The following is a 14,479-nucleotide window of genomic DNA, read 5'->3' as shown; positions in this document are numbered from 1 at the left end:
AAAGGTAAAGAGAATTATTTTGGGCCTGTCCAAGATAGGACTTGTTACAGGAAGTTCAACAAGATAGTTGTGGATCTAACACCAATGAGCAAGGAAAAATGAGGTGATGTTGTTCCTTTGCTACATAAGATCAAGTACGCTATGTATAATTGGTTTATTCATATTCTTGGTAGTTCTACAACACCTAAAGTTTTCCTGTAGTTAATGAACTACAATCCTTATGTTGGTGACTTCATTAATTTTGAGGATGAAGAAATTTTGCCATATTAAGTCGTTACATCCTAGCAGTGGGATTGGCAAGCATTCTATGACTTTAGCCCATACATAGCAAAAAAAGGATTTCCACAGATATAGGGACATGGAAAGCAACAGGAAACAACCATGAAAAGTTCGTCAATTTTGCAGCCTGACCTATCAGTATTAGATGAGATTTCCAAATGACTTGCTTGCTGATGCATCTCACGATTGAACAGCAAGCTTTCAGCTGGCAAATGTTTACTGGCTTGCACATCTCCTGATCCAGTTGCAACTGCTTCATTATGTTGTCCATCAATGTACTGTTTAAAGGCTGGATATTCATTCATACCCTGAGAGAAGAAAACAAGACAATTCTTTTACCAAGAAGAAAGAAAAAAATGACTGCTTATTGTTGGAATAAGAAGCAAATCCAAGCATCTAAAAGATGAAACAGATTGTAAACAATACCATAGAACCACTTGGAAGTTGATTGTTTATGGAACTAGAATGAGGTGACTCCATATCAAAAGATCCACCTCTAGCATGATTAGTCACCATGGAATTTAATTGTGCAATTTTTGCCTGTTAACCAACATTGACTCATTGTCATTGTACTTAAAAATAGAATCTCCAACATGTAAGTTTTAAACTTCATAGCAGAAAAACAAAGTTAATAACCAAAGCAAGCCTTTCAGGTAAGTACTACAGCAGTAAGGCATCCTTTTTTTTATGACTGTGGCGTCCGGGCCAGCTTTCGCACCTCGACTAATTTCACGGGATACCTACCACCTCCCACCATCAGCAGGTACCAGGTAATTTTGTACACCAAGGCTAGGACCGTGGGAAGAATCACTTAGTGTTTTTTGTCTCTACTAGGAATTGAACCTGAGACCTCATGGTTCTCAACCACTTCATTGACCCATACCCTCGGGTGCAGCACTAAGGCATCCTACCAAAAAATTTAACCGAATAAAGCTTCCCATCTACAAGAGCAGCTTTTAAAAGTGCTAGACCCAAAAATTTATGGTATTTATCAGAAGGTGGTCTTAGATTTCAAAAGTTCAGTGTGGCTTTCCGTGTGTGGCCTCCCCCAATTGAAAAAGGTATTTATCAGAAGGTTTGTGTTGAAGAACTAGTTAAACTTATAAGAAATCTCATATGGAAACATGTCTCTCTCTTATAGGGAAAGGATAACACACCAATACAGCAAACCATCTGTCATAGATAGCTAACGGGAAGTAACACAAAGATCAGTCATTTTACCGGGAAGGAATACATCAATATACCAAACCATCTGTCATAGATGGCAAATGGAAGGTAAACACAAAAATCACTCACTTTATCAGGAAATGACATCATGGCAATGCAACAAACCATCTGTCATACACTGCTGCTTAGTGCATTCTGCTTTGGCAAAAGAAGAATGTTGTGGATCACCTTTAGTTAGCAATTTTTAAGACTGACTGAGTACCATTAGTTGGTATACTGGTGTTCTCTGCATGGGAACCTACATTAGCCTATATCAATATAGGCACAGGTTTTGCAGACGAACAGATTATAGGCTAGGACATTCTTCTCACTGCTTCAGTTGAATGGTGAGCTCTGCATGCATCCTATGGAAACTCCTGTTATTAGTTATCACTTATTATTTATTCATTTATTATTTATTTATATTGAGGATTAGCCAGTGAGCTAGTGTCATGTGCAATCCGACAGTTCTTCATACTTGGAGGCTTCATAGACATGTTTTAGCATCGGGTTTTGTAGAGAGAAAGATGAAGCAGGAAAACCATATCTGGAGGTTGTTAGAATAGGAATAGGTATATACAATCGTACTAGGAATAGGAATAGGAATAGGAATAGGAATATGAATAGGAAATAGTATCCTACTTGTTAAAGGATTGTATTGTAGTGTCTATAAATAGGGTCTTTGTATAATAATGTAGACACAACAATTCAATAATACTCTTCTCATATATTTCTCACATTGTATCAAAGCCTCAACGGACTTGGTAAGAGAATCAAACATCTTCCACTGTCGGTAGGTGGCTATTACCCATATATTGCCGCCTGTTTGGCCAACGATTATGTTAGCAAAAGTTGGATCACCGTGTATCTTTCGTGACTATTTTCTCATATCTAATTTGTGTAGCACTATGTCATCATTCCGGTGACTACTTTCGTATATCTAACTTATGTAGCACTGTGACATCTTCTAGTGACTACTTTTTCATATCTAATTTGTGTAGCACCGTACCATCTTTTCGGTGACTACTTTTTCATATTTAATTTGTGTAGCACCGTGTCATCTTTCTAGTGACTACTTTATTTCATATCTAATTTATGTAGCACCATGCATCATTCCGGTGACTACTTTCTCATATCTGATTTGAGTAGCACCGCATCTTTCCGGTGACTACTTTTTCATGTCTGACTTGCGTAGCACTGTTCTTTTTGGTGACTACTTTCTTATTTGTGTAGGGTTGTGCAATTATTCTGACCCTACCTATATAATTTTTATTTATCAGTAGGGTCGTGTCACCATTCCGACCCTACCCATATAATTTTATTTCACAGATTGTGACCACTTTCAACCTTCAAATCTAATACTCCAACGCATGAGCATTTTCCAGCCAGTTTTTCAGTGACTTTCCTATTTAATATCGACTCATCTATTGATTCCAAAGACGATCCATATACTTCATACCAGATTTCGGGCACTTTCGGATGACCGTTGCATTGTGAAGAACTCTATATGGAGCAACCACCTAGTTTTGTTGCTCAGGCGAGTTTCTTTTCTTTTTTTTTGAGAAAAGGGTAACTTTATATTCACGCCAAACAATTCATCATCCAAAAAAATGATGAATTGGAAACTTACATCACCCAGGAGGGTATTTTTACAAATTTCCTATAAAATCAACTAAATTTTCTATCTCCCCTACCAGTTTCTGTTCACACCAAAAATACAAAAGGCTTATACAATTCATTCTAATCTTCTGTAAGTTTCTGTTGTGACCATCAAAACACCTTCTTTCTTTCCATAAGGTCCACCATATACTTGTTGGGATAGTTCTCCACCGGTTCTCTTTTCTTCCTCTGTTCCCAATACCTTCCCAGCTGCTTAGAAGTTCCATTGTTGTCTTAGGCATCACCCAATTAACTCCTAGCAGACACAAAAACATGTTCCATAAACTCATAGCTCATCGGCAAGCTTCAATATTTAGGCATCACCCAATTAACTCCTAGCAGACACAAAAACTTGTTCCATAAACTCATAGCTCATCGGCAAGCTTCAATATTTAGGCATCACCCAATTAACTCCTAGCAGACACAAAAACATGTTCCATAAACTCATAGCTCATCGGCAAGCTTCAATATATATCCTTCAGTCGCCCAGATATTGCATTTACTGTAAAAAAGCTTGCTCAGTTTATGCATTGTCCTAACCAAGATCACTGGAAGGTGGTTAAACGCTTGCTCAGGTACCTCTATAATACTTCCTCCTTGTAGTATTCGAGTGCCTAAAGAGCAAAATTCAAGGTTGGTTGCTTATTTTGACTCTGACTGGGCAGGAGACCCTATTGATCACACCTCCACTACTGGTTACGTGGTTTATCTTGGCAGCACTCCTATTTCTTGGTCCTCCAAGAAGTAGCGGTCAGTTTCACATTCTTCTACAGAGGCTGAATATCGTGTTGTAGCATTTACTGCTACAGAAATTAATTGGCTAGTCAATCTCTGTCAAGAACTTCAGTTTCCTCTCACTAAAATTCCCAAAATCATGTGTGACAATGTTAGTGCAACCTACATTTGCCAGAACCCCGTGTTCCACAGCAAAATGAAACATATTGCGATTGATTCCACTTTGTTCAGGAACAAGTGCAGAACAACACTCTTGAAGTTAAGCATTTACACTCTGCTGAGCAGGTTGCAGACATACTCACCAAGCCACTTCCGCGTGCTTCCTTCGAACAAGTTTTCAACAAGTTGGGTGTTGTCAATGTCACCACCAACTTGCAGGGGCATAACAGCGGAACAGACCTACTGTAACTACTTTTTGTTATTTGTTTCCTAGATTTTAGGGGTCTTTTACTTCTTTTCTAATCGTAGGACTCTGTTCAGATACAGAGAACAATTGAGACTTATAGGGATTGTAGTTAGGGTATCATCTTTTATATACCCTATCATGTATCACAGAATAAACGACGATCATTCAATTAGCTATTCCCTTTTAATGTGTTGAGTTCCCAGTAACAAGATTTCACTGTAAACACTCCCTTGTTGTGTAGTTTCCATCTAAGTTTGTCAGGCCTCGTGGATGAAGTAGGGTTTGAGTTAGGTACGTCCAGCAGATTGGCCACTTCTCCAATTTCCCAATCACTTAGTGCTCTTCTAAATACTACTAGGTCCCATCCTTGTTGGCTCCAAACATGGGATACTCTGGCATTCCATGTCAATTACATAAGTCACTCTATGGTTTGAAATAGTCTTTTCCAACTTGGTTTGGGAAGTTCAATACTGTAATTTTATCACTTTGTGTTTGTCGGCATTATGCATCAAATTCAGTATTTCATGAGAAGACTTAGCAAATTGAGATTGACGGTCAATTTTGTGAAGTCGAGTTATCAACTTGCAGATATCTCACCAAGCCCCTCATCGGTCCTTGTATTAATTACATTTATAATAAGTTAGGTATATATGATTTGTATGCACTAGCTTGAGGGGGAGTGTAAGAATAGGAATAGATGTATACAATCCTACTTAGAATAGGAACACGAATAGGAATAGTCATAGCAATAGGAATAGTAAACAGTATCCTACTTGTTAAAGGATTGTATTGTAATGTCTATAAATAGGGTATTTGTGTAATAATGTAGACGTAACAATTCAATAATATTATCCTATATTTCTCACAGAGGCAATTTTAAGGACACGTAATATTATGTGGCAGCCAAATGGTTAAGCAAAAGATTTTGCGGCTGCGCGTTATAGTTTCCGAGGAGAAATTTCAACAGGCAAAATCAGCTTTGTGCAGATTGCAATAACTTGCCGCAAAAAAATCTGAAGAGTTATTTCTGCAAACTTTTGCTAGTTTTGTATTGGATTATAAATAGGTTCTTTCTTGTATTTTTTAGATATCTTTTTTTTTTTTTTGATTAAGAAATGAATTGTATTTTTTAGATATCTTTGAATTAGAAAATTCTGGAAAGAGAATTTTGGTTACTTGGGATGTAAGCTACAGCGATTCCGGAGGACTGCACCAAGCTTGTTTGTCATTCCAATTCAACTACTATCAAATATTCTTACCCAATATGAGTTCTATCTTAATTTTCTTTTTTTGTGCTTTATCATGAGTAGCTCGACTCATATCTAGGAGTGATCCAAATCTATGTTGTTTGATTAATGGGTGTTCAATTATTAGCTTTATTTTGATTAAGTCTATTATTTTCTAATTGAATCCATGCTTATTGTACAAATTGTGTGAAAGTATACACTTGATCACTCCCTACTCACTTGATCTCACTCGAGGAAGTAGGTTTAAGTTAGGGTTTAATTCATTCAACAGATTGATCTAGTTACCCTGGGAATTGGTGTGCCGTATCAATAGAGAATGCTAGGAATAGTCAATCTCATCTCATATTTTCACAAGGTTCATTCATAAATGCTTTCTCGTTAACTAGGAATGACCCCATTAATGTAGGGATGTATTAGTGGGTCATTACAGTTGGACCATAATAATTTTATTTTTTTTATGACAAGGAATACCCGCAGCCGCTACCCTTTGGGTGCGTAAAGGGTAAAAACACCGCTCATATGCAATAGCTCACAAACCACACAAAAGAGGTAACACGAACTAGGCAAGCCCAGTGCGACGAGCTCGACCCAGAAGGCAAACTCCTCACTTTCACTGGCAAGGGGTTTCGAACTTAAGACTTCCAATATGGAAGTCCTAAGCCCAAACCACTAGGACACCCCTAAGGGTAGTTGGACCATAATAATTACCAAAAACAAGTAGGCTAATTAGGCAAAAACCCATTAATTAGGCACGTAGAGGTGACGGACAATCTAGGTTTTCCATATTTGAAGTAAATTACTCAAGTACTTCATTTAATATTCTCTAGTTTAATCATTAGTTTCCTTTTTCTTTTTTTTTCGTTTTGAAATTAGTACATTTTAATCCCCAGCATTAAGGGGTCGTTTGGTGTGAGGGATAAGAATAAATAGTCTTGGGATAAAAAATAGTCATGGGATAAAATTTTATTGTCTTGTTTGGTTGACATGTTTGGGATAACTTATCCCACCATTTATATCTCATAGTAATGGGATAAGTTATTCCATATACATGGTGGGATAAGTTATCCCAGAATAACTAATCCCAAGATAATTAATCTAGGGATAACTTGTTCCCAACCAAACGACCCCTAAGGGTATGTTGGTCACCTCCAAAAAGCTTCACAAAGAGGTACGGCCTCTAGATTTACAAAGCACCTATAAAATCTATAAGATCGACTACTTCCTCTATATAATTCTCTTTACAACAAAAATATAGAGAAACTATACAATTCCATTTCAAATCATGAATGGACTTAATTTTATCTACAAAGCATCTCTTATTCACTTGATCTCACTTGAGGTAATTAAATCCTTCTTAAACCAAGATATTTGGCATTGTATAAGACTCTAGTATATAGACTTTGACTTATCTACCTCATACTTACTCAATGTGGCTTATGACTTGGACATTCTCCAGGTATTGTGACAACGCTTTGTTCTTTTATAGAGCTTGGTTGGGCTTTATCACAATTGGTTGTCATTGTGGGAGCAATTGGTGACTTAGACATAGTCTATTACTTTTGTTGCATACTTTGGACCAATGTTTATTTTGTGTTCATGTGTTTTAAGTACAATGGTTGAAGATTTAAATCCTTTTGGTCTTTTCGCAAAAGAAAATGTGATCCCTGTTAACTATGCAAATGTAATAGTCCCACCAGCTATTGGGGCCATAACTTTCTCCATGACACCATTGATGTTTCAATTGATTGCAAACAAAGGTCTGTTTTGGCAAGCTTGAGCACAAAGATCCTCAAGTTAATGTGGAAAAAGGTGACCCAAATTTGTACATTGTCCAAGCAAAACGCTATCTCAAATGATCCTATGCAGTTAAGGTTATTTCCATTTTCCCTTACGAGCAACATGGTTGAATGATCTACCTCCTAGGTCCATTCGAACTTGGGATGAGCTGCTTGAGAAGTCCTAATTCACACCCTTGCTCTAATAACAAGTGAGAAATGAGATAAAAAAAATACAGAATTGAAAGAATATGCAAATGATTCTTACTGCATTTAAATAGTTAATGTGCAAGTGCTAAAATAGAAAAAAAGACTTTCTAAGGACCTAACTACAAGAACGAATCAATCTAATTAATTCTGAAAATCCTAATCGATACACAGTATCATTTACAATATTCTTAACAAAATCCCAAATCATATTACCATGCATTCAGCATATCATTATATTGTTTCTTCCACAAGAAAGTTAGTACACAAAGGCTTTAAGCTTTGGTGACCTTTTCCCTCATTTGCATACGAAAATTTTAGGCCCATTAAATTATTTCACTTGATACATGCTCAATAGATGATCTTTTTATATTTGCAAAAGTCAAGCCATTGTCGCACCCAAGGATGTGGCCTAGTGGTGAATGAAGTGGTTGAGGGTCATGAGGTCTAAGGTTCAAATCCCAGCAAAGGGAAAAAAACACTAGGTGATTCTACTCATATGTTTGAGCCTAGGTGGACAGAGTTACTTGGTACATGTTGTTGGTGGGAGGTGGATGGTACCCCGTGGAACTAGTTGAGGTATGCAAAACCTAGCCCTGACACCACGATCATCAAAAAAAAGCCATCATGATAAAACTACCAAACGACGCATTAATGTCTCGCTAGAGGTGCATTTATCGCAATTAAGAGGTGCAATAAATGCATACACTTGAAATCAAATTTACACACATCAAAAGATTTTTGAATTGTATTTTTTTTATCATCTTAACTCAGTCAACCTTCTTTCCACAAAAAAAAGGTAGGTATAACAGTACCGAGTACACATGTTAAAATGCAGCATGCCAAATAAGATTGGCATCTCTAAACAAGGAGAAACATGGCCCAACAGGTAAAATTTATCCAAAGCTCAACCTAGCCTTTTTAAGCAGTTGTAGCTGATTGAGCTCCCATCCTCTTCTGAGCCTCTTCAACCAAACTGCACTGATCAAACCTTACAAAGTTTGAACTTGGTTTGCTTATCCCTGAGTGAGTGGAGATGGAAGAGACGCTTAGTGTCATAAGGAAGTTGGAAGTTCACATTTGTCTTTGGAATCGAAACAACATCCATGAAATCAACAGGGTAAGTCCTATCTGTCCTAACTTTCCCATCAATCATAACTTGCCATTGCATCAAGATAGGGATGACCTCATGGTATGTAAAAACATATTTCAACCTATTTATGAGGTTAATAATCAATGGAAATCATTCCCTTGACTTATGTGGACCAGAAGAAGGCTTGGGAGCAAAAGCACCTCCAAGCTTATCAAGCATCCAATACTTCGGCCCATTGACTCTTCAAATGTTTCTTCAACCCCTTGCCATTTAGGCTATGGACTCTTCAAAAATGTCAACGGTTGCGTGTCAAATTCTCCAAAATTAGTGTATATTTGGAGAACCGACACGGGTTGGACAATCAAAAGTGAAGAGTCCCTGCAACTTTGTATTTTTTTTTTGGAGAATCTGACATGGGCGCAGCATCGAAAGTAAAGAGTCCACGCAATTTTGCATTTAGGTATACAAAGCATTTTAACTCATCATATAAAACATTTAGGTTTGTGTTTGGTTGGTCAAAATGTTTTGAAAGTTTCTTTTCTTTTGAAAATGATAATTGGTATATGGGTTGTACATAAACCATATTCACAAGTGAACTCGAGAAGATAACCTAATCTACATCTAATTTGACTCTAAACATCAAAATAGAATCAATATCAAAAGACTAATAGACAATTCAACTTGATCTTTTGCACAAAATTCTCTGTAACCTCAAAGCATCTAAAATTTCTCTCCTTCCAGATTGTCCACCAGATACTACAAAGGACAATTCTTCATCTACTATTATCCTTTGCCAGAGATTCTGGTTCCACCCAACACTGTAAAGCTTCTGTGATCTTACCAGGTATAATTCGGGATATGCCTTTATGATTAATGAAAATTCTCCAAAGTTGTTCCATTACCTAGCAGTGTAGAAATAGATGGCTGTCTCTAGTTTAACTCCACATAAAAAGCATCTGGTGAGATCCCTCTTCTCATTAATTTGTCCTGGGTAAGGAACACTTCTTTTGCCAAAAGCCATTATCTCTTTCTTTTCTCATTCTGCACATGGTATCAGAGCCAAAGAGTAAGTCCCTCCTCTAAATTGTTCAATTCTTCCCTTCATTGAGCTCCTTTTATTTGTGTCCAAAAAAAACCGAAGTCCAAATTAGGGAAACATTATACAGGCAAAACCTAGGGTTTCAATTTGTTTCCAACTCCCCCTCCACTTCAGTCTACTCCAGACAACTTTGACCAAATCTCTCGCTTGTTAATTAAGTTATTTCTAGTCATGCAAGCCAATTACTTTGTATTTCCTTTCTAATGTATTTTCATAGATATCTCAACTCAGGAACTGAGTACATAAAATAGTTCCTCAAACCTGAACTCGTGATGCTGGTCATTCTTTGCATTTAAAGAATTCTGAATTTTGGAAAGCCTGCTTAAGTAAACATAGCACAATTTGCAAAAAAAAAACCAGTATAATGCTTTTTTTTCATTTATATTAATCTGATAACCTACTGAAGAAAACATCCCGCAATTTGTCCCCAAAAAAACCCAGTATAAAGCATGATTGAAAAGGTTGCTCCGTATATACAAAATCGTAATTAATAAGGTTGTAAATGATTTAGACAATGTCAAAACTTTACATGTGAAGTTCTGATCTTCATCTCCAGTTGATCGTGCAAGTGCTGCAATACATTAAGGAGAAAAAAGTTGAATCAGAAGTGATACTCTAGGAAGGAAGACTACGTTGCAATATTCGTTGATGCTATAAGATTAGATTCGAAGTGGAAGGAAGAGGAGAAATTTGGTTAATTCAGACTAACAATGATGGTCCTTTGTATGTTGACTCTAAAGGAAGAGACACAAAGGATTCATAAATTTCCTCAATGTCTAACTATGATGATCCTCTGAATATTGAAAATAGCATAATGACTGCAAGGATAAAGGTTTCCTCAATTGGTTGGGACTAAGAAAAGTTATTGATTCATCCATTTGTAGATTTTGCAACAACCAGACCTCCATAGTATAATAAGCTCATTTAACCGAAAAAGTTCTAATAACATCAAACTCTGAACCAGGCAGATTCTAAGTAGCACAGAATTCAAAAGATTACACATGATGTAAGTCTAGTTTTCCTCAAAGCACGGAAAAGGAAACTGAAAATACAACATTCAGCCAGACCTTCAGATTAGTCGGGCATAATAAGACCTCAAGCAATGACCCCCATCAACACATAGCAGTGCTACTAGCATGTCAAGCATGATTTACAGCAAAAAGAATAGATAATGATGTTTTACAGAATGCTTTTGGGATTAGAGATGTTTTAACGTTTATTGCATATTTGCATGCACGACTTAAAATTAATTTTTCAGGATTTGAAAAATGATGACATTTTTGTGGGTAGCACTCTTGCCAAAGTAATGTTTTTCCAACCAGAGCAATGTGTCAAATACAAGTGCTGTGCCATATGCTTTACAGTTTTACTTTAGTCAGGCAGCATGATCAAATAGACAACTTTTCTAAAATAGTAATATGATATGCTTTGCCTATCAAGACTCAGAAGATCGATAAAACTGTATATCATTGAAACTTGTCATAAAAAGGATGTGCAGTAATTCAATATCTTTTCTTCAATGTATATCATATGCTTTGCCTATCAAGACGCAGAAGATCGATAAAACTGTACATCATTGAAACTTGTCATAAAAAGGATGTGCAGTAATTCAATATCTTTTCTTCAATGTATATCCATTAAATTAATGGCTAGCTGCTGGTCAAGATGGTCAATATGAATATAATCCATGTTAGAATGACAGAGAAGAAATGAAGCAAGGAGCCTTAATAAAGAGTTCAACAAGTTCCCTAAAGAACTGAACAAAGAAGAAGAAGAAACTCATAAGATACTAAAGATCCGAACAATCTGCATGTAAATATTAATATCAGTTAATATATGAAAACATACTGGACCTTTTAACTCCTCAGAGATTATTATACACCTCAAGGACTGTAAACAACATGATCTAGAGAGAGTCAGTACTTCTTACTAAAGCACTACCCAAATCCTTTGTAATCAATACCTTCACATTGTTGGTCAGACTAGAGGCACTGGCCACACGAGGAAAGACACCATATTCAGCCAATAATCCAAGCATGGATGACATAAAAATATATTTGTCATCCTCCGTATCCTGAAAAAAGAATAAAACATCCAATAAACAAGATCCTAGAGAAGATGCAGATAGACGATACAACTACTATTGCTCAATCACAAGCTAGCTGGGGGTGAGCAGTATATACAGTTCTCCCAAGAAATATATTTCTCAGAGAAGCAACCAATATTGTGCAGTTGCATCAAGAACCACAAGTAGAGAAATATTTTTAAAAAATTGAAGCTTATATTCCCAAAAAAGGGTCAAGAATTCACAGTCAACCTAGGTTGAATGCGACTCTACCAATACCTATTTCCTCTGATTGCTTACCTTTAACTCATTCACCAATCTTAAGTTTTCTTCAAGATCACCTTTCCTCCGAGTCAGTTCATTTGAGGCGGATATTATAGCTTCGTTCTGCTTCTCATCTAGTGCCTATGAGTACAAAATAATAACTCTAAAATAATGTATAGAACAAAAATATTAAACAAGTAAATTCAATCACAAGAAAGACAAACCATGCGTAGTTCAGAAAATTTCTTCTCAAGTCCATATTTCTCATTCAAGAGATGTGATTCCTGATCACACGGTGACAACGAAATGTTCTTAAGTTAAAAGTTGAACCATAAGTATATTAACTCTGAAGTGAAAAGCAAAAAAGTGCAAAAGGCCAAAGGAAAATGGCACACCCGAACACTGGCAAGAGCAATCTGTTCCCGAAGATATAGAATTTCTTCTTGTTGTGCTTTCGCACGTGAATACAGTTCCTGAACACAGATTTATAGAGCAAATCAACAAACTGTAGTCTCCGTTCAAACTGAAAATTGTATTCTGTACAAATTTAGAAAAGCTACCATAGCTTCAGGATCCTGAGAGTCATTGATGGTGTCATTTCCCTTCAAATTCTTCGGTAAAGAACTCATCCCAGAATTTTGCCTGCAACTGTCATGAATTAGTGGCCGTACACACTCAACCGAAAATTCCCAACATAATCTAGCTCATGGATTACCTGTTTGCCAAATCAGAGCTTTGCCCTTGAACTCTTACATCTTTTTGCCCATTAATAGAGCTACTAGGGGAATACATGTTAGCCAACTATTTTCAGGAGAGGAAGTCAAATGAAAAGTAATCAACTAGGTGCGACATCATCGACCAGTTCCTAGCATATCACAACCTATTCTGATTCACAAAATGCTGAAGCACTTCCTCTCTTCCAGAAATAATAGTCAGATATAAAAGGCAGCAACTAAACTAAAAGAATACACAACTGAGACATGTGATACGTTGGTACTCACTGATACAGAGCCTTTTGGCCTTATAAAGCTATGCTGAAGGAGTCTTCAACGAGTAAAAGTGATGGCCCTCAATGTCTTCTACTCAGGCTAGCTTCCTCTTGGACCATGAGGTGATCAAGATCTGGAGTTACAGCTGCCTCTTTAAGGAAACTGGCGCAAAGTAAAAGAATTATTAGAACAAAAATTCAGGCAGAATTAATAAAATTTAAATTAGATTGAGAATCCCTTATAAATCACAACAAACTGAAATACCAATTGGGTATGCTTACCTTTTTTATGTGGAAGAACAAGTCGTCAAGGCTTTGAATCTCCGATCAATCACTGGGAACGAAAGAGAGAAGAAGGTCCCCAAACGTTTTAATTCTCCACAAAGTCAAATATAGGTCATTGGAAAATTTCTCTATTTATTATTATTGGCTCAACAATAATTTTTTAACTAATCCAAATTCAAGGAACAAAGAAACCGTGTGAACATGAGACCTCCCTTCATTTCTCTTTTGACCAAAAATATTAAGGGTCTTCAAAATGCAAAATAATTAAGGAAAAAGATAAAATCCAAAGATTATCAAAGGAAAATAATTAAATGTATTTGGTGTCATGGTATTTATAAGATAACTAGTAAACTTAGCCGCACTATGTACGGTGTGAAAAAATTATTAAATTTATGATTATTTTTTTATAAAATTAAAATATTAAAAATGTTTTAAAGATTCTTTTCGAGGTTCAAATCCAAATATAAATGAGACTAAAAATTATTGTACTTGAATTTGTAATTTTGATTTGATTCTTGAAATATTTATTTTATCCGAAAGAAAAGAATAAGAAAAAGAATCTTTAAAATTTATAACTTTATTATCCATTTTAATGCATTTTTTAATAGAGTTATGACTTGGTAAATGAAGGAAAATATACATTTACAGTAGATAAATAAAATAAAGATCGGTAAGGATTAACTTGAAGTTTGCTTCCACTAAAATCATGTTATTTTTTTCTAATATAAATGCATAAAATGTAGAACTAAATGTAAATTAATATAAAAATAATAGATCTATCAAGAAAAAAATGAGATAATTAGAATTTTCATTCCTAGCCTCCTACAGATTTTGCTTTATAATATTCACCTTTTAAAATTTATACTATTACATTTTTCTTTCTTATTTTAATTATTTTAACACTTCTTTTGACCTAGTTAATATAAATATAAATATAAATTATCATCCCATTTATTTGTTTGGATAAATCTAACTCAAAAATCTCGATTAAAGAATCTTCTAAGTAACATCACACATATAAATAGAATTTTCACTCTAGCCTCCTAGATATTTTCAATGAAATATTTGATGAAGTGAATAAATGAACAATCTTTAATCTCCATATGAAAAGTATTATTATAACTCTCTTTTAGGAAGTGTTCTAATTTCAACCTATTACATTAGGTGGTTT

The 14,479-nt window shown here is 35.7% G+C and overlaps 1 protein-coding gene across 2 annotated transcripts in view; it reads right to left on the bottom strand.

Annotated features, from left to right (window-relative positions):
- Nucleotides 1-13,106, bottom strand: part of LOC125864890 (uncharacterized) — a 61,735-nt gene extending 48,629 nt beyond the window's left edge. Inside the window, exons 1-10 of one of the 2 annotated variants that reach the window (XM_049544984.1) lie at nucleotides 13,037-13,106; nucleotides 12,751-12,810; nucleotides 12,596-12,677; nucleotides 12,431-12,508; nucleotides 12,260-12,319; nucleotides 12,072-12,176; nucleotides 11,670-11,780; nucleotides 10,236-10,277; nucleotides 706-819; nucleotides 412-587 (exon numbers count right to left, since the gene is read on the bottom strand). In XM_049544984.1, the coding sequence (XP_049400941.1) occupies nucleotides 412-587; nucleotides 706-819; nucleotides 10,236-10,277; nucleotides 11,670-11,780; nucleotides 12,072-12,176; nucleotides 12,260-12,319; nucleotides 12,431-12,508; nucleotides 12,596-12,664 (755 nt within the window). In that variant the 5' untranslated portion in view covers nucleotides 12,665-12,677; nucleotides 12,751-12,810; nucleotides 13,037-13,106. Of the gene's footprint in view, nucleotides 1-411; nucleotides 588-705; nucleotides 820-10,235; nucleotides 10,278-11,669; nucleotides 11,781-12,071; nucleotides 12,177-12,259; nucleotides 12,320-12,430; nucleotides 12,509-12,595; nucleotides 12,678-12,750; nucleotides 12,952-13,036 lie in introns of both variants that reach the window. The other variant, XM_049544983.1, reaches the window with a different exon arrangement.
- Between the last annotated feature and the right edge of the window lie 1,373 nt (nucleotides 13,107-14,479).

This window comes from Solanum stenotomum, chromosome 5 (genome assembly GCF_019186545.1).
Source record: "Solanum stenotomum isolate F172 chromosome 5, ASM1918654v1, whole genome shotgun sequence".
NCBI lineage: Eukaryota > Viridiplantae > Streptophyta > Magnoliopsida > Solanales > Solanaceae > Solanum > Solanum stenotomum.
This window is presented reverse-complemented; position numbering and strand designations above follow the sequence as displayed.